Below are 18690 nucleotides of genomic sequence, written 5' to 3' on the forward strand. Positions count from 1 at the left end.
AGCCCGGTATCCGCGCTTCTGCTTTGCTCCCAGAAGCCATTGCAAGTTTGGTCCTCAACCAAACCTCCAAACTCTGCTGGGAAGTCGGTACGAGAGCAGATTAAAGCGCTTAGATGTTCTTTTCGGGAACAAGCCCAATTCAGCTGGTTTTGAAGAGCCAGATGCTTGGGAACTTGAGAGGCTGGTATCTTTCTCAACTGCAGTATTCATTTCAGCCTCCTTCTTTGGTCGTTTCTGTCCTAGCTCCTCTTCTATAACCTGTCCTTGTAAGGTAACACAAACCAAGAGTTGGATAAAAGTATTGTGACATCCTTTTGTCTCAAATCTGGGTGAAAAGGTACCGATGCTGAATTTTTTTCAGGGAAAAGAAAGTTCCACAAAAGATTATATTGGAAACATTTTAAGTAAATCACATTTTATGTTGCATTTCCATGTAGTGTTGCATTACTTTGAGAGAGCCGTTGCCTGTGTGCCCCATGACACCGTTCTTCCTTACAAGCCTGGCTCTGTGGCTGACCACATTTCTTACAATGTGCCTGCAGTTATGCTTAGGAGTCTTTAAAATTTCCCTGGCAAGTTGATGTGCTTGCTTTTGTCATATTTATCTGTTGCCATAATACTTGCCTCGATGCATTGCAGGTTGAAAATAGCCCCTAAGCCACTCCAAGTTGTTCAGTCCGGTACTGTAGAATGGTCTTCTTTGTGCACTGACCTCTCATTACAAAAACATTTTCTTTGGATCACCTCCTCTCATCTATTTTGAGAAAAAAGAAGGCGGTTGTAATTCCTGAATGCTGTTTGCGACTCCCAAGTTGAGAACTTCTATCCTAGAATAAATACTTCCAGTGACACCCCAGTGCACTGTTGCAGGGGCACGGCATTGCCCGTAACAGTGCCGTTATCAGTCATGAGATAGCTTGACTAGTGAACAAAATACAGTGCTGTAAATTGTGGATAATATTACACAGTGGTGATATAAAGTGGACACCAAAGCGTAAATAGGGATGCTTCAGGAATAGAGAATGTAATTAGAAAAGATGATTTAACTGCTATGGATTTGTTTTAGCAAAAGGAGGAAAAAATCAAGAAGCTTAATGAAGCGATCTTAGTCTGTGATCTATGGAAGCCTTTTAATCTTCCTTTCTCTTCTTAGGAATAGCATCGCTGTCCCCTTAGCGTAGTAACTATACATTAAATAGCAGCTCTTTAAGACTAAAAAAGTATTTTTTGTCAATTTTACTCTTATTTCTGGAGCCCTGTTCTCATTTTGCTGGGTAGTGATAACTCCCTGTGGAAAAATGAGAATTACTTATATCCGACATCTAGAGAGTCAGGTTCTGGACTCTGAGATTCACCATAAATGGTCAAAAGTATTATGTAGGCTTCAAATGCTTGGGCTGTGTAATCAGGGATGAGTCTCAAATGAGAGCCTTGTTGAATAGTGAGAGTATGCACAGCTTGATTCTTAGAGCAGCGTGGATTTAGCTCACAGAAAACCAATTTGGATGAAAATCTCTTAACTGTGGATGCATTATCATATCCACTAGATTTGGGTACATGCTGAGTGGGTGGATAAGTTAGCCTGGAACACTTAGCTGCCCGAAAAGAAAGTTTTTTTAGGACCTGCTTGTGGAGTATATATTTCTGGCCTTCAACCTTTTTTAATTCACTTCACATGAGAGTTGTGCATTATTTATAGTGAGAGTGGGAGATGGAAAGAGTACTGTGGAAGAAAGAAAAATAAACCTTTCAATCATGAATTCTGTTTTTGACTGTGATGCCAGTTTGGGGCAAGATGCCAATAATTTTGCACCCAAAATAGAAGTGCTAAAATCCCCCAAAATTCACCAGTCTCACTCATGATCTGAATATTTTCTCGAATTATAGTTAGGAAGCAAAGCACAGTCTTGAGGCATGTGTCAGCCTCATGATGAGAAGAGCAGATCATCCTCTTAACTCATAAATGTCTTCCTACTGCTTTGAATAGGCTTTAATGGTCAGAGATGACCTCTGTGTTTAGATGTTATCAAGGTTACTGGGCTGTAAAAACAAACCATCAGACATCCCAGGTTTTGTGTTCCCCAGTGCTGGGTGCTTCAAGTGGTGGGTCGTACGTCAGCAGGAGGCTGCCTCTTGGCTGGGGGTGAGGCGTGCTGAAAGCTCCCCCAGAAGGCCCCCAGGTTTTGGAGCTCTGCAGGACTGTAGCCTTTCTTCAGCTCTGGAGTTTAGCAAGTCAGATGAAACTCATGTAGGAGTTGAGCTGTGTTGGGCATGCAAGGCCATCGCCATCAGATGCACATGCTGTGCTGTGCTGTCATTGTGTGTTTCTCTCACTGCAGGGGTACCAGAGGGGCATGAATGCAGTTTCATGGACAGCCTTTTGGTATCAGAACTTATTCAAGAAGTTTATTTTCCTGCACCATAGCTCAGCAACACTTGACCGTTGCTAGAGATTATTTCTGTGATCTGATTTACCGTGTGGCCACTCACACAATTGCATTGGCACAAGAGAAGGAACAGTAAGATGGGAACCAGGCGTGGGAACAAGCAGCTGAGATGGGAGCTTTGCCCACTGAAGAAAATTTATAGAGCAGCTCTTCTTGAGAACTTCTCCTGCAAAGCACAGCACTTGGCAGATCTGACTCAGCCGACCTGGGAGTGTTTGTGTAGATCCCAAACACTGCACTGGCACTACTCAACAGTCCTTTTTGTTGAAAGCATGCATCAATTCATACCGTTTCATGCATGCCTCATGTCGCTTACAGCTGAACCACGGTCATTCTGTTTAGTGCTATGGTAAGAATTACTTTAAGAGTCACAGCCATGTTGTTTAGAAAACCTGAGTATTGCATAGGGCAACTGTCGAGTCAGGTCACTTTTAAGGGAAGGCAATGCCCTGTATTGTTAAAGCAAGTCAAATGTCATTTACTTTGAGCCTGGTTACAGAGTAGCCTAATAAATACTTGTTCAGCCCAGGTAACACGGAACATAAAGGCATATTATGCCTATCAATAATGAAAGGATCAAACAACGTGGACATTTTTTTTTTTGTACCTGTTGTACTTTTAACGTACTCTACTTTTTCTTCATCTGTGGCTGCTAGAGGCCGCGAGGGGACATATTTCATGTTTGGAGTTTCATACGTATAGAGACTATATAAACGAGATGAGTAGGGCACAGAGTAAGAGACAGTGATTCAGCCTGTGGAGCTATTAACTCTTATTATCTTGTAGGAAGAGGTAAGAGACCAAGGGTCCATAGGGGATAATCTCAGTAATTGTCTTGTGTTTCATAGTTAAGGTCTATAGTGTTTCTTTACACAAGCATGCTAAAGTCATGTCTCAGACTCACAACCTATGAATCTAACTTAAAATACTAAAGTTTTTCAGCTTTTTGTCTTTTGAACTGTTAAAATTTGTGATTCTACTCTTGATGACCGCAGAAAAATACTTGAAATTTTTTTAAAACTATAAACGAGATTATTTTGTCACCTTCTGGTGTGCTTTGAGATCTAACAAACAGGGAGAAAGTTACAGTAAAAAGGATCCCTTACACAAGCCCATGCACCAAGAGCTTTTTTTCCCTGTAGTCCTGCAAATGAGATAAGCAGGGAAGGGCGAGGCTTGGCAGTTCCCCCATCCACAGCAGATCCCGGGCAGTGCCTCCAGTAACTGGACGGTCTTTCGTGTGCACCTTGCCTGGAGAGAAGATAACTGCTGTCTTCAGAAGGTGCTTGGCTGTAGGACTCTTAAAGGAAAGTGAGCCCATAAGGTAATCCTACAACAGGTAAAAATGGACCCCAAAAGACTGAAATGCTGGCAGTGAGCACATAGCTGAAGGAATAGGAACAAATAACAGAGAGTGCTTTCAGTGAATCAGAAGCTGGAAGTTGGTGAGACAACTGGTGGACCTGCTGGGTGCAATTCAGGAAAGCAGAATATTGCAAAGATGTTAAATTATTTATTAGCACCAGTCCTCACTGCAAATATGCATCCAGATTTGTTGAGAGAGCACAAGTATGAGGTGGCTGAGGTGTTAGACAAAATAAGTACAGTCTTATTAGAAACAACGTAATAAGAATGTGGAACTAAATGTGTTAGAAGGCTCTAGGAAGCATCTGGAGAATTACAGTCCAGTAAACTTATACTGGTAGTGAGTAAATTAGCTGAAATAATAGTTACCAATAGGTCACAATTCATAGATTGCAGGCATCAAGATTGCACAGAAGAAAATGGCATGCCGAACTGGAAGGGAGGAAAGTGTTTTGGCAGATGGAAAATAATTTAACTGATGAGAGCTTCTTGAAAGTTTCATTGTCCTTCGCAGATGGTTATTAAGAAACACGGTACTACTAAGATGAGAGTCAATTTGCTGGCACGACTCAAAACCTGTATTGGAGACCGAAGCAAAAGGCACGTTAACTGGTTAGACCTTCTAACAGTGGTACGTCGATAAATCCCCACTTTAAACTGGTGGGGACTGCTCCGTTCTTACAGGCATGAAGCAGCACTGGTGTGGGATACGCCTGCCCCGCTAGCCCTGCCGAAAGGCAGAATTGGGAGGTGTCTAAATGGTATCTGATCCCAGAGTGTGGAGAGCTATGAGGCTGTCAGTCCTACACCCCTCCATGGAGAACTCCATTTAGGAAAGACCTGGACCTGAGAATAGCAAGCTCTTTCTCGGTATGCAGCTGACTTGAAAAACACAGTAGTAAAAGAAAAAATCCCAGTAATTTTGAAAACATACCATTAAGAATAGGAAAAGTAATAAAGAATAGCATGGAGAATGTTACCAAAAGTAAAAGCTGATGTATCAAGAACGCCCTCGTCTCACCTCAAAATAGCATTTGAGAGTTAGTGGGAGTTCTGGGAACATGAGATGAAGCTGAAAAAGGATTGGGGAAATCTCGGTTGTGGAGAGTGGCTGAAGAAAACTGTGACTGTTTACCTTAGAAAGCAGATGAGTCAGAGAAGAGGCGTGCTGAAACTGTATAAACCAGTAAATGGTAATGGAGAAGGTAGATTGGGGTAGTTTCTGTTTTCCTTGTTTTAAAGCACTAAAGTAAGTGGATATTTAAAGGAATTGGAAGGTTGCAAATTCTAAAACTGATAAAAGGAAATTCTTGTTCAGATCTGTGATTAAGTTACAAAAGTCGCTACAGTAGTAAGCTGTGTTAGGCTGAAGAATTTATCAAGGTTTTAAAAAGGTTCTTTTAATGGATACCAGAAATATTTACAGCTGCCATAATCCATGCTGACAAATTTTGAATGGGATATTAAGCCTCACACTTGAGATTTTAAGACAATCTCTAGCTACTAGGCATATCTTTCTGTTCTTTTGCTGGTTATTCTTCCTTCCTAACGTAAAGTGTTAGGTAGGACTTCAGTAGGGTAATTCATATAATATTTGTATAAAAGGTGTGAAATTCGTTCTGGTTCTCAGTAACATCCTAAAGAGCATTCTATTCTGTGTGGGTGATGCCTGAATTCAGAGCGGTACGGTCTCTTTGCAGGCACTGGCTGAACAGAGTAGCCCAGGGGATGGTAAAGGTGGTTCCCAGCATCTCTTGAAGTCACCAAGGTCTGTGGCTAAACAGAAGCATGCAGGTACGGGATTCCAGAAATGTAATAAGGTCAGGAACTGATGCGATTGTAAATTCGGGTAGAAGGTATAGAGTTGCCTTTTTTTGGTCATATGTGCATTACATGTACAAGTAAAAGATCTTCATCTCTTAAAAATGCCCTTAAAGCAAGAGCGCTTTCTGCACTTGTGTTCTGGAGTTATTTCACTTACAGTGACTGGAAGACATGATGTAAGCAACTGTTGTCTTTACCTGATGTCTTCAGTTAAACTGTTAAAGTAAATAGGCAAACCTAAACTAAGGAAATTTTTTTTTGTTTGCCTACAAAAGCACATCTCCTTGGTGCACTTCCAGTACGCATGGTTTTCATGGATATGCATGTGAGTACATGATAAGTATGTGATATATAGGTGAGTACATGGTGATGAGCAGTTGATATTTTTGTTAAGGTTTTGGTTGTATTAAATTGTATTTGTCCCTAAATGAATTTGACTCTGATGCTTGCCAGACATCAGACAGTCAATTCATGTAGTCCTGCCATTTTGCCTGATAGTAACCTCTTCAGGAATTGTACTTCCAGTCTTACAAGCACGTGCATCTTGGTGCTGGTGTACAGTTATTCTCTGTGTTTGTGCCTCTTTTTAGGTGACGTATTTTAGGATGCTACGAAAAACCCCAAGCAATAATTAATTATGTTGTCTGCAGATCTTAAAGGTATGAGATAGATATTTGAAAGGACTTTTGAAATCAAATCCTCTTGAGAAAGCTATATATGCAAAAAACCCCCTAATTTCTGCTTAATTGCCAGAAGGTAAGGTAATTCCAAAATGTTAATGGAAAATGTTGATATTTGGCCTTCAAATGGCAAGCATAACACAAACCTGCTGATTGGAATCAGTAAGATGGCATGGGAAAAAACCACCCTGCTTGAGACTTTTAGGACATCAACGGGTAATAAATCGTGCATATGCCTATGCAATAATAATAACAACAGTGTTTTAGAAAAAATAAAAAGGCTAGCATGATTTCTGTTAAAATAGTGTTAACTAACTGCATCATAAATGCAAATAAAACTATTAACTCTAGATGACTGGCTCATAGTTACAGTATCTCAGCTATCGTGGTTTCACTGCATAACAACAGACTCTCCAGTGCATGAGTCTGCATCACATGGTTTTATTTTTAGTACTGATAAATCTAATATTTCAAGATCATGTGAGACTGGTAGTCAGGCTGGGCACTGGGGGTTGCTCAGTACCTGCCTCTTCTGCACTCCCTCGCTCTCTGCTGAGAGACACTGTCCAGGAGTCCCCAACTCCTGCTCATTCCCCTCGACAAAGGTGTCAGCTTTGGCAAACGGCGCATTAAGGGCAAAATCATTCTTTGGAGACTGAGTTTGAGATTTGGTGATGCATGCAGTGTCAGGAGGGTTGGGAGCGCAGTTGCAGGCCAGGCAGGGTGCCCCTGCCTTGGCTCATACAAAGCAGTGGGCAGGTGTCGGCATCACGGATACCACGGGCACAATAGGTTATAACAACAATTTTTTGGTATTTACTACAGAAACATACTTTGAAGGAATTACCATATGTAATAGTAGCAAAGTGAGATATTACTACAAGGACGTTGTTGGCACCGACATGGAGGTTTGCTGAAAAACTTCTGGCTGGTGGACCGCAGAGCAGGAGGAGGCAGCAATTGCCACGAGCCACGTGTCCGCCTTCCAGCTGAGGCTTTGGGACAGGGGGTGGTGGAGGAAGCTGGTGGCTGAGAGCTGCAGCTGTGGGATCCCTGTGCTCCACTGTTTGGGGATGCTTAGCTGGAGCCTTCTCAGCTGAGCTTCATCTCCTGCCCTGTGCTATCTGAGCTTGGTCATGAGTCAGCTTACTGGGGCTCCTTCATTCCTGCATCTAAACATTGTGGTACTTGATGGTCCATGTAGTATCCGTAAGTCCTCCACAGGGTACTCTTTGGTACTGCGTAGAGGACTCTGCTTGGTGAAAATCACTCTTCGTTGGATCTTGGGTCCCATTTTTGACTCCATGCTTTTGATCTGTCACCCTAACCCTCCATCTCCTGTTTTCTGGAGAGATTTCTCTATTATGATACGATCCACTCAGAATCACCTCATACAATTAGCCCCCCTACCCCCAAGATCACTGGCTGCTTCGTGGTATGAATGATTTCCAAATGGAGCTGTTTGATCATCATGCCAATGACATCACTGCTTTGTTACTAAAGGTTTCTGAAAAAGCAAATGACTCCGGGACTGTTTCACTCAGTCTGTTGTTCTTTAGGAAGATGTTGTACTTTGACAATGCTAGCAGACTAACATTTCAAAGTGTAACAAGAGCACACACAAAGCAAAACTTACTGGAATGACTGATTGCTTGCAGATCTGCAGAAAATAGCTGGCAGACCATCTAGGCAGCCGTCACCTGTACCCTCAGCCTATAGACAGACACAAAAATTGTGATTTAATCATAGCTATATAAAGACACACATCATTCCCCTTCACCCTCATGCATAGAATAGGACTATATCTTTCTTTTTATCATATACTTATAGTGAAATAATACGGCTTCATTCCATATATGTGCAACACTTCAGCACTCAAGTGAGCTTTAAAGTGATACTGTTCTATAAAAAAATCAGAAAATAATGTATTTATTAATAAAACAATTATTTTTCTTAAATCTCAGTTAATGAATAAGAAAATAATGTTTTAATAACAGAACCACTGAACTGCAATAACTACGTGTAGTCAGTTAACGTAAAAGAAAAAAGTAAGTCCCTGCAATATACCTTCTAATACTATGGGAAAATTTGTACGAAGTCTTTCCAAAGGTTGGCTTCATTCCACCTTTTCTTTTAGAAGACTGCTGGAAGCTTTGCTTAATATTTAACCTAAAATACAGTTTCCTGAATATCATCCTATTACTTACAGTAACATTTAATAATGTCGTACCTTCCTTGGTTTTTCACGTCGTTGCAGTACTTGCTGACTCTTTGCATGACTCCACTTTGACAGTATGCATTTTTTTGTTTTATTATTTGCCTTTAATATCTCAAAACTTCAATTACTTTTCTTGCTTTTTAAACTCTTTTAAGGATGTTAAAAAGCCATTACTTTAAAATCTGTAAAGTATCATAAAGAAAAGAAACCAGTGTTTATTTAACAATAATGGCAGTGTTTGTTGAACAATACCTGTTAAATCCATGTTGTATATTTACAGTTTTAAATACTGATGTTTGTTCCACAGTTTCTTGCAGAATCTTGTCTTATTGCCTAATGCTTCCAGTTAATATAAAGGTGTGGGGCTTTTTTTTCCACCTCAAACAAAGGCATCAGAAATGATGCAGATGAATGAATAGTGGAAAAAAAAAAACAGTATTTGTAAAGAAAATGCAGAATTGAGCGCAAGGAGAATCAATTTACACTGCTACTTGTGTACACAGTCTAGAGTCCCTCTCTGGAAATACCTAATGCATAGAGATAGAAGACCTAAACATGGAGGGTGTGCCAGCCTGAAGAGTAGGAGGAGGGTTTTGTGGTGGGAGGAAAGCTGCAATGCCTTGCTATAGGGGCCTTGCTAGCACAGACATGGACAGGCTCTTAGGCAGGGTAGCACCTGGTCACATGTAAGCTTACTGTTTGAAACAGTTGTTTTCAAGTTGGTAATTCGGCTGACTCTTTAAGGGTTTTTGACAAAGATGTAGAAATTGTCAACTCAAAACCATTGTTTAAATACTAATACCTTTGCTTTGAAATAAAATGGTAGAAAAGTTTCCTTTTTAATGTAGAAGATTTTTCACTTTTGGAAAAATTTGATAGCCACCTGCCTCTGCTTCTTTGCTGTGCCTAGCCAGATTAGTTCTCATTTTATTGAAAACCTGAAAGGAGAGCCGGTTGCATTGAGACTTCCATATGACAGGAAAGAGGGAAATGGTATCTGGATAACATAGAGGCAGTGCGCAGACAGACGAGCTTGCCTAAATACAGTTCATTCCTTCACTAGGGTTTTGTCTCGGTCATATTCCAGATGCTCGTCAACAAGTGATTTGGGATAGAAAACATCTGCCTATTTTGCCTGGTGAAACTTTCTTAGGGATTTTACTAGGGAAAAAAAGAACAGAAATGTGTGTACTTCTTATTGCTTTTCCTGTCTCTTTTTTGAGTAAACTGAAGGATAAACTATCGGAACTGTAAAAATTACTTTCCAGTGATGCAGTGCTTATAAGCTAGCTGGCTCGGGCTCTTGGATACAGATCAGACAACTTTCATCTCTAGTCTGTGGTTCATATACTGGCCTGGTTGTTAAATGTTGAATATTGTTGCTCTTTGGTCTCTGAGAAGCAAGTCAGTTTTAGCTCAGTTCCTTGAAAACTGCTTTCTGCACCACAGGTAATCAATATCTTTGTTAATATTGGCATTAGATGAGGTCAGGTGTTGTCCTAGACAGTCAGATGCGTGTTTCCTGTCACCCTTATGACCAACGATCTGGTGGTCTCATGGTGACCCTTACATGCCATTAGGGTGCCCAGGGATCACATTCCCAACCTATAGTTCAGCCCTCTCGAGTGCGTTGAGCAATTACAGTAATTTTACAGTTCTGTACAGCTAGCCTTCCCTGCAGTGCTTCCCTGGCCTGCTTTTTTGCTTTGTCTTCAAGGCTAAAAACTTGTCTGGAGTGTCCTTGTTCATAAACTGTGCAGTTCGCACAGCATGAGGGTCTCTTCTGGTTGAGGCTTCTTTATGCTCCAGCAGTAAAATGGAATAGCAGTGATTTGTGCTTTCCAGGGTTGTCCACTTTGCCTGTTGCAATCCTTCTATCTGAGTAACTGATTGAACCCCTTATTTATAGCTCCCTTGTGTTCTTTGGAAAGTCAAACAAGTAAAATTAGTGGTCACTTGGCCAACTGCATCATGGTACAGTTTTTGTTTCATAAGAAATGAAGATAAAACTGCTTACAGAGGTTTGCTCTGAATACAGCCTGTGCAGAATTGCAAGCCAGCCAAAGCAAAGGTCGCATTTTCAAAATCTGCTATTTGGCATTTCCTAGAGTATGGCATTTCTTTAGCTTGTGTTCGAATTGTCAGAAGTTTGTATCACATCAGTTGGAAATCAGGTGGGCCAGTGTGTCTCAAGCCTGAATCAGAGCCTCCATGGGGGTAATATATTAACAAAGTCATTCTTGGTAGATAACTGTCTTATTTATTGTAATAATATTGTAATAAGTTTACTGAATGTTTTGCATGTAAATATTGTGATTTTCGGTTATTTGTATTGTTAATTTAGATTCTCCTTTTTGTACCTTTCTGTCCTGAGAGGTGCAGATGCTGAGTGGCTGTGCTGCCTTTTCTGCATTCCCTGTTCACGGCCCACTCCCTCCGTGGCATCGTTAGCCTCGGAAGTAGCCACTATTTCATTTTCCATTCTGTTTTCTATGTCCATCTCAGCAATTACACAGTCGCCTCTATAGGTGCCCCAAATGCCAGCAGGTGGGGGATTCAGGTGGTGGCCTTGTGGTGGAAGTTAAAAGCAGGTGTCCTACCTTTGCAAAGTAATGGGGTGGAATTTCATCGTTCTCACAAAAGGATTAGGGATGCGTGGTCTCTGTGGGTCACGCAAAGATAGTTCAGGCAGTCCAATAAAGATTATGCAAATGCTTTCTTTTCTCAGTTTCTGTGACTAATTTACGGTCACTGATATTCCTCAGATGGCCAGAAATGTTCTACAATTGTGTGTAACTCACACAGAGGTCTTACGGTTGGACTTGATGATCAGGATAACGATAGTTGAGTATTTCTTTGGGAATTTGGGATAGTAAAGTAGTCCCACTTCAGCAGTGAAATGCACAGCTATACCGTTTGTCTCCAGTCCACTTTGTAACTCACCTTAATTAGATTAGTGCACAGCTATTATCACCTGGGAGATGTTAATGGATCTGAAGTGCTGATCTGTGCTCTTACTGAAGTTTGGATTATTTTTACTTCCTTGTGTTTGAAAAAAATAATTAAGGTTGAAGTATTGTAGCTGTCAGAGAAATAATCATGCTTGGACAACACTTTTTGACACTTGCCTTTGAATTTTAAGGTCTTTTCTGTTTACATTGCTGACAAAAATAAAGTTTTTACTGCAGTTCTTAAAGGGTGAAGTTAATCTCCGTGGAGAGGGCTTGCCCAAAGCTTATGCTGCAGTCAGGTCCCATATAAGACTTGTTTGGAGGACTGTTACAGTGATTTCAGCTAAGCAGGTGTAAGCTAAGGTATAGTCTACCCTGTAAAATCATCAAGAGAGTCACTGGCTGACTTCTGATTGTAAAATCTTTACCAGAAATGCTAATGATGATGTTCAGAAACCTGAAATAATGTTACTTAGTTGCCATGCTGTATGAGTTTGAGTATCTGATGAGCAAAAAATTGTTACCCTAGTATATTTGATACAGACAGACTTAGTATATTTGATACGGGCGGATCCTCAGTATATGGTCACGAGACACCATTATTTTTCTGACACTTCTCAGAATAGACTCCAGAACGTGAAGAACTTGTGTTAGCTCCTTTCTCTGTGTCAACTAACGCAGTTCTATAAAAAAACATTTATATTACGTTTTTATGAGTTTCCTTTGAAGTTTCCTAGTAGTGCAAGTGTTTTGGTTTTTTTTTTCTTGAATAATGTTCTCGTGCACGCATATATACATGTAAAGCTATAAAATTATATTTCCCTATTATATGAACACTTCATCAGGAATTTTAAACCACCAAACTGGGAAGATCAAGTGTAAGGGAGAATGCCTCTGTCATAGTGACTTCACTGACTTTTTCCAGCAATTCATTAGCCTGGGGGTATTCCCAAACAAGACAGCATTTACAAAGTAGAAAGATAATATAGGAATTCCTAAGTAGCTGCTGTTGAGAAAGCAGAGTAGAGTTAGTTCATTTTGAGTAGGAATGGTTTTCAATAATGTTTATTGTTATCCTGTCTCCTCTGGGGTTTTTTTTTGTAATTATTTGGTGATCCATCATTTCTGATATAATACATGGTTCCAAACAGTATTTTGTCCTTGATTGCATATTTTTTATAAAGAAGAGACAGAATAAAAGCCATAGGCTCTGCTACAGGGTGTCTGTGTCTCTGCATCCAATATTTTTCTGTATTTTTAGCCAGGAAAAAAAGACAAAAAGAATTTTAAATCTGTCTTATGTAGGGTGTTTTGTTCCCCCCTCCTCCCGGAACTTCTAACAAAGATGTGCATGGTCTCTGAATTCATACATGGTGATGATCCATAGGTGGATGCCAGTGAGTGTTATTCTTGTTTTTAAAGGTTGAGGTTCATTTACACTGAGCTTCTTATACACAGCCCAAAAGTGAATGTAAATGTGGAGGTTGTAAAATGGTCCTGATTTGTACCATCTGTAATGTAATTTTGTCAGACCTTAGTGAAATGAGCATTAGGCTCATGTACTTTTAATTTAATGTAGGCTATATACCAGACAATTTTAAAACTGGGGCTTTTTTTCTTGTGGGGAAATACTTGACTATAGATGCTTGAACCCAAGGAACTGCCAGCTCTGCACAATTATTACATGTGTCTTATTTTTAACAGCCATGGACCTTTCCTAATGGTGCTCATCAGTGATTTGCTAGAAAGAGGGGGAACTATTTTGCTCTGGGTATTTTGATCTTATGGGAAAACAGTCGTTCATCTTTAGATAGAATAGTCATCTCTCCTTTCTTTATTATGGTGTTTTTAGCTGTACAGAAACTAGAACAAAGCAAAATCTTTTGTCTTATAAAGGAAGGCGATGAAAGTGCTATTTTATCCTTTGCTCATCCTTATCAGCATTCAGTTTTGATTTATTTTTAGTGAACCTGGGTTTTCCTCTGCGCTTCTAGGGAGTATACATGGGCAATTAAACAGAAGTATCTTGCGGGAATGCTTAAGGACAGGAAGACCATTGATAGGAGACCGTGGTAGTAATATACATGCTATGAAGGAGTTGGAAGTGAGCGTGGTGTAACTCTAAAAAAGATTTTTCTGTGGAAGCAGTTATCTTTTCTGTGAAAGAGCTTTTGGGACTCGAGCATCCTTGTGAAGGGAAGGCAGTCAAAAGCAGACCATGCTCCTTATCACTGTCACTCCATTGTCTATGAGATGGGAGATGAGCAGACCTCCACCCGTTTCCCTTCCAAGAACATAGCGTGCAGATACCTGGTGCATACGGGTGATTGACTTCAGGCCTTTACTCTTTTCATGCCTTAATTATTTTCCTTCAGATTACACCCAACTATTTGCTTTAATAGCCCTTGAAGGAGTAGTTCAGAAACTTATTCAAATGAGAGCTGGTAGCCAGATAGCAACATCTTGTCATCCACGTCAGGTTCATATTGCCTGTCATTTCTGGTTCTCGCGTGCAACTTCCAGTTCTGACAGGTGACCTGTCAAAGATCCTCAGCTGCCCAAACACATTTATTGGGTGTACCTTGGATACAGCTAATTTCTGTTGTTTTTTTTTTAAATGTCCCATACAACAGTAGTTCTTTGAAGCCACGATTAAATGTGGTGATTCCAAAGTGAAGAGAGTAGTTCCTTTGGAACTGGCCCTGTGAGCCGCTTCATTCGTAGGAGCATAACACTTCCTTGTTTGGTACCTGTGAGGGGTGTTGGGGATGCTTTCCTCTAAAGTGGGTGATCAGATGGCGTGTTTTGTGTTCTGTGAACATAGAAAATTGTTACGTGGCAAATCCTTGGGATGAGTAGACTTTGGGGGTGTATTTCTTAAAGTGAAGTGTATGACAAGGAACGTAAGGAGATTTGTAAAGCTTTAGAGCCTTTCTGAGTCCTCGTCTTGGCAGTTTACTATCAAGGCTCCTAAATGTATTCAGTGAGATGTTGACAGTCTAGGTATTTTTAAGATGACATCTTACTCACACTAAGTACATTCCCTCCTCAAAGCAGCTATCAAAACAATTTTTTCTTGCAGTTGCCTATTTGCCAAAATCATCCCCTAGAGCTTTTAAAGGTCAGACTGCCTTCCGTTGGGGATTGGATGCCAACTGTATGATACCTTTTAAAAACAGGTATATGTGGTGGCTTGGATGCCAACCCCAAGATACCTTTTAAAAGCAGGCATGTGTGGCATTCATCTGCAAAGCAAACAGACAAAACTTGCTGGGGAGCATCAACGCTCTCCCCAGCGGGTGAAGAACCACCCTGTTATTTGCAGAGGGTACCAGCCACTCACAGGGAGAGCCAGTGAGCGCTGGGTGAATGGTTACCTCCCCTGTGCTTACTCAGAGAGTTATGGCTGGTAAACTGCGCTGCTCCTACCTGGCCTTTTCTCTTTCTGCAGCTGAGCAGATGACCTGAGACTTTGTCAGCCCTGTTTGTGCTCTGAGCATTATGAAACCATGCACCAAGGAGGAAGGGGAAAAAATGAGAGCAAGTGTATTGAACAAAATGGCACAGAGCTTCTAATGTATCTCTACTTTGTACTTACCTTTAGACCCTTACCTGAGGTATTTGAGTTAGGGGCGTAGTTGCTTTGGAGTAGGTTTTCACGTGAAGGCCACAGAGAAGTCTGTGGTCAGAAGAAGGTACAGAGTTGGACCTGGACCTTTCAGGACTGTTAAGGTCAGCACCTTATTGCTGGTCCAGCCTTACCTCTGATTTCAGTTAGTGTAAGGTTAGGTCACCAGCTGACACAGATGTCACGCTTAGCTTATTGATACTGTTATACCATGAAATAAGATTTCCAGTTAAAAAAAAAAAAAAGGCTGTTCAAATTTGGTCCTTGCATGGATTTTTTTGAATTTGTAAAACCTTGTAGTTAGTAGCTTTTATATCATGTCTCACAAGAATGTTGTTGTATTTGTTTAAATAGTATATCTAGAAACTGAAGCTCCTTTTCAAAGAGCAAGATGACAGCTGCTGGCAGAGTAATACACTTTTTTCAAGGAAAAAGTAGGACCCTGGGATAAAGCAGCAGACCTCTAATGTACGAGCAGCAGTGGAAAGTGCTGCCCGCGGAGGCAGCGAAACCCCCGGGGGCTGTGAGCAGCTGCCGTGCCGTCGGCGCACCTCGCCAGCAGCCGCAGCTTCTCCCGCAGCAGGGGTAAGGGTTATTAAAGGACATCCATCCTTGAGATATCTGGAGGCCACTCCGGTCCTTCCAGGAAGAAAGTTAATTTTCTTCTTATTTAGACTAAAGAAACACGAAGAATTTGGATGGTGTTTTCTGTCTCCAAGAATTTGTTTGCCGTTCCTTTACCCACTATGTAGCATGGAGCCCCTATTGCAAGCTGGCAGTTTTTCTCAAGAAATGTAGACACTGACTATTATAAATTTGCTGCTCTTTAGCTGCAGCAAAATGTTTCTTATTAATAGTAGTAGCTTCTTCTTAGTAATAATTCCTTGACGGGTATCGTACCTTGGAAACTGACAGCTCCATATGCAAACGAAGCACTTCCACCTGGGTGTAATGCCTTGGGAAACAAAAAGTCAAAGCTCCGCGGGTGTGGGAGAGACAGGGGCTGTATCATTAGAGAATGCAATATAAGACAAGTAGGATAGGAAGATGGGTGTGCCTCCCCAGGAGAGGCAAACTAGCTGTCTACCACGTCTGCTGATTTTTTGTCTAGTGTTATTAGTAGGAAAAATACGTACATGATGCTCTTTGTCTGCATGATAGAATTAGTTCGAATGGAGAGAATTATCCTGACAGTATTGTCATGGTGTCGTGGTTTAACCCCAGCCAGCAACTAAGCACCACACAGCCGCTCGCTCACTCCCCCCCGGTGGGATGGGGGAGAGAATCGGAAGAGTAAAAGTGAGAAAACTCATGGGTTGAGATAAAGACAGTTTAATAGGTAAAGCAAAAGCCACACGCACAAGCAAAGCAAAGCAAGGAATTCATTCACTACTTCCCAGCGGCAGGCAGGTGTTCAGCCATCTCCAGGAAAGCAGGGCTCCATCACGCGTAACGGTTACTTGGGAAGACAAACGCCATCACACCCAATGTCCCCCCCTTCCTTCTTCTTCCCCCAGCTTATATACTGAGCATGATGTCATATGGTATGGAATAGCCCTTTGGCCAGTCTGGGTCAGCTGTCCTAGCTATGCTCCCTCCCAGCTTCTTATGCACCTGGCAGAGCACAAGAAGCTAAAAAGTCCTTGACTAGTGTAAACTCTACTCAGCAAGAACCAAAACATCAGTGTCTTATCAACATTATTCTCATCCTAAATCCAAAACACAGCACTCTACCAGCTACTAAGAAGAAAATTAACTCTATCCCAGCTGAAACCAGGACAGTATCCACCCCTTATTCCATACCATTTACGTCATGCTCAGGTCCCACATTATCCAATACATCCTCATTAACCACCACCCCACTTATTCTATGGACCACTCCTGTAAAATGTCTGTAAAATGTCCATAAACATCCACAAATGTCCACATAATGTCCATTGGGTTCATTTAGTCCGTGACTGGGCTCCATCGGTGATGGTGATCACTCAGGACAGGAGAGGTGGTGTGTTGCGTGGAGTTACTGGGCACCAAAGCCAGCTCAGGTCGGGTTACTGCTGCACTTGCACTGCTTCTTGTAAGGCTTCTCCTCCATTTGTTCAGGTGGTTCCTGCTATGGTAATTCCTATAACATGCAACTCAGATCATGGGTTACAACAATTTAAAGGTATTTCCATTACAATCTCCACCCCTGGCCACTTTGGGCCAGGATTAACATTGCAATGAACTCCTCCCCTTGCTCCTAGCCTGGCTAGCAACAAGGGGTTCCTGTTATAGTAATTCTCATAACATGCAACTCAAATCCTGGGTTACAACAATTTAAAGGTATTTCCATTACAATCTCCACCCCTGGCCCCTTTGGACCAGACCATTGGGTTTAACACTGCAATGGACTCCTCCCCTTGCCCCTGCTTCGGCTTGGACTTATCCACAGACTGTAGTCCCTTAGGGGTTTACCTGCTCCAAGCGGAGCCTTGTCTATGAGCCACAGTCTCTCCAGGGGTATACCTGCTGTGGCATGGATTTATCCACAGCCACAGTCACTTAGAGGTGCACCTGTTCCCACATGACCTTCTCCATGGGCCACAATGCTTTCAGAGATATACCTGCTCCAGCGTGGCCTTGCCCGCAGCCACAGTCTCTTCAGAAGTAAACTTGCTCCACCATGGCCTTACCCGCAGCCACATTCTCTTCAGAAGTAAACTTGCTCCACCATGGCCTTACCCATGGCCACACGCTTTGAGGTGCTCCAGCATGACCTCATGCACAGCCACTGATGCTTCAAGGTGTACCTGCTGCAGCACGGACTTATCCACAGCCACAGATGCTTCGAGGTGTACCCTCTCCAGCGTGGACTTATCCTTGGGCCACAATCCCTTCAAGAAGTATACCTGCTGTGGCACAGACATAACCATGGCCACAGACTCTTCGAGACATACCTGCTCTGGTATGGGCTTATCCACGTCCACAGGCGCTTTGGGGTGTCCTGCTCCCACATGGACTCATCCACAGGTCACAGTCCCTTTGACTCGAGTTCACACTGGAGTTCCAGCCTGTCCAGTACAGCAGTGCAGAAACAGCAGCGATGCCCTGGCCATCTGCCAGCCCAGGGCATGGCCGTTGTTGTTATCAAAATGTTCCCAGGCACAGCACAATAAGATGATAAGCAGTTCAGTAAGTAGCAAAAGCAAAAAGCAGCCACTAACGAGCACTATACTCTAATATACAGTAAGGCAAGCAAGCCCCATGGCAAGTACAGAAGCGTGCTGATTAATACCTAAACAGCACTAACAACTATAAATTCAATCATCTAGCACATTCCAATTAAATCTGTCATTATCTCGAACCCTTCGAGCCCCACGTTGGGCGCCAAAAAGGACTGTCGTGGTTTAACCCCAGCCAGCAACTAAGCACCACACAGCCGCTCGCTCACTCCCCCCCGGTGGGATGGGGGAGAGAATCGGAAGAGTAAAAGTGAGAAAACTCATGGGTTGAGATAAAGACAGTTTAATAGGTAAAGCAAAAGCCACACGCACAAGCAAAGCAAAGCAAGGAATTCATTCACTACTTCCCAGCGGCA

General features: G+C 41.9%; 1 protein-coding gene across 9 annotated transcripts in view; it reads left to right on the forward strand.

Moving 5' to 3' along the window:
• Positions 1–18690, forward strand: part of TULP4 (TUB like protein 4) — a 164036-nt gene that overhangs the window by 79279 nt on the left and 66067 nt on the right. The window contains exon 1 of one of the 9 annotated variants that reach the window (XM_082305343.1): positions 5536–5606. The exons of the other annotated variants lie outside the window; for them this stretch is intronic. Coding sequence (XP_082161469.1) covers positions 5601–5606 — 6 coding nt within the window. The 5' untranslated portion in view covers positions 5536–5600. Of the gene's footprint in view, positions 1–5535; positions 5607–18690 lie in introns of those variants that run through there. 9 annotated transcript variants of the gene reach the window in all.

The sequence above is a fragment of the Platalea leucorodia genome, assembly GCF_965183815.1.
Source record: "Platalea leucorodia genome assembly, chromosome: 3".
Taxonomy (NCBI): Eukaryota; Metazoa; Chordata; class Aves; order Pelecaniformes; family Threskiornithidae; genus Platalea; species Platalea leucorodia.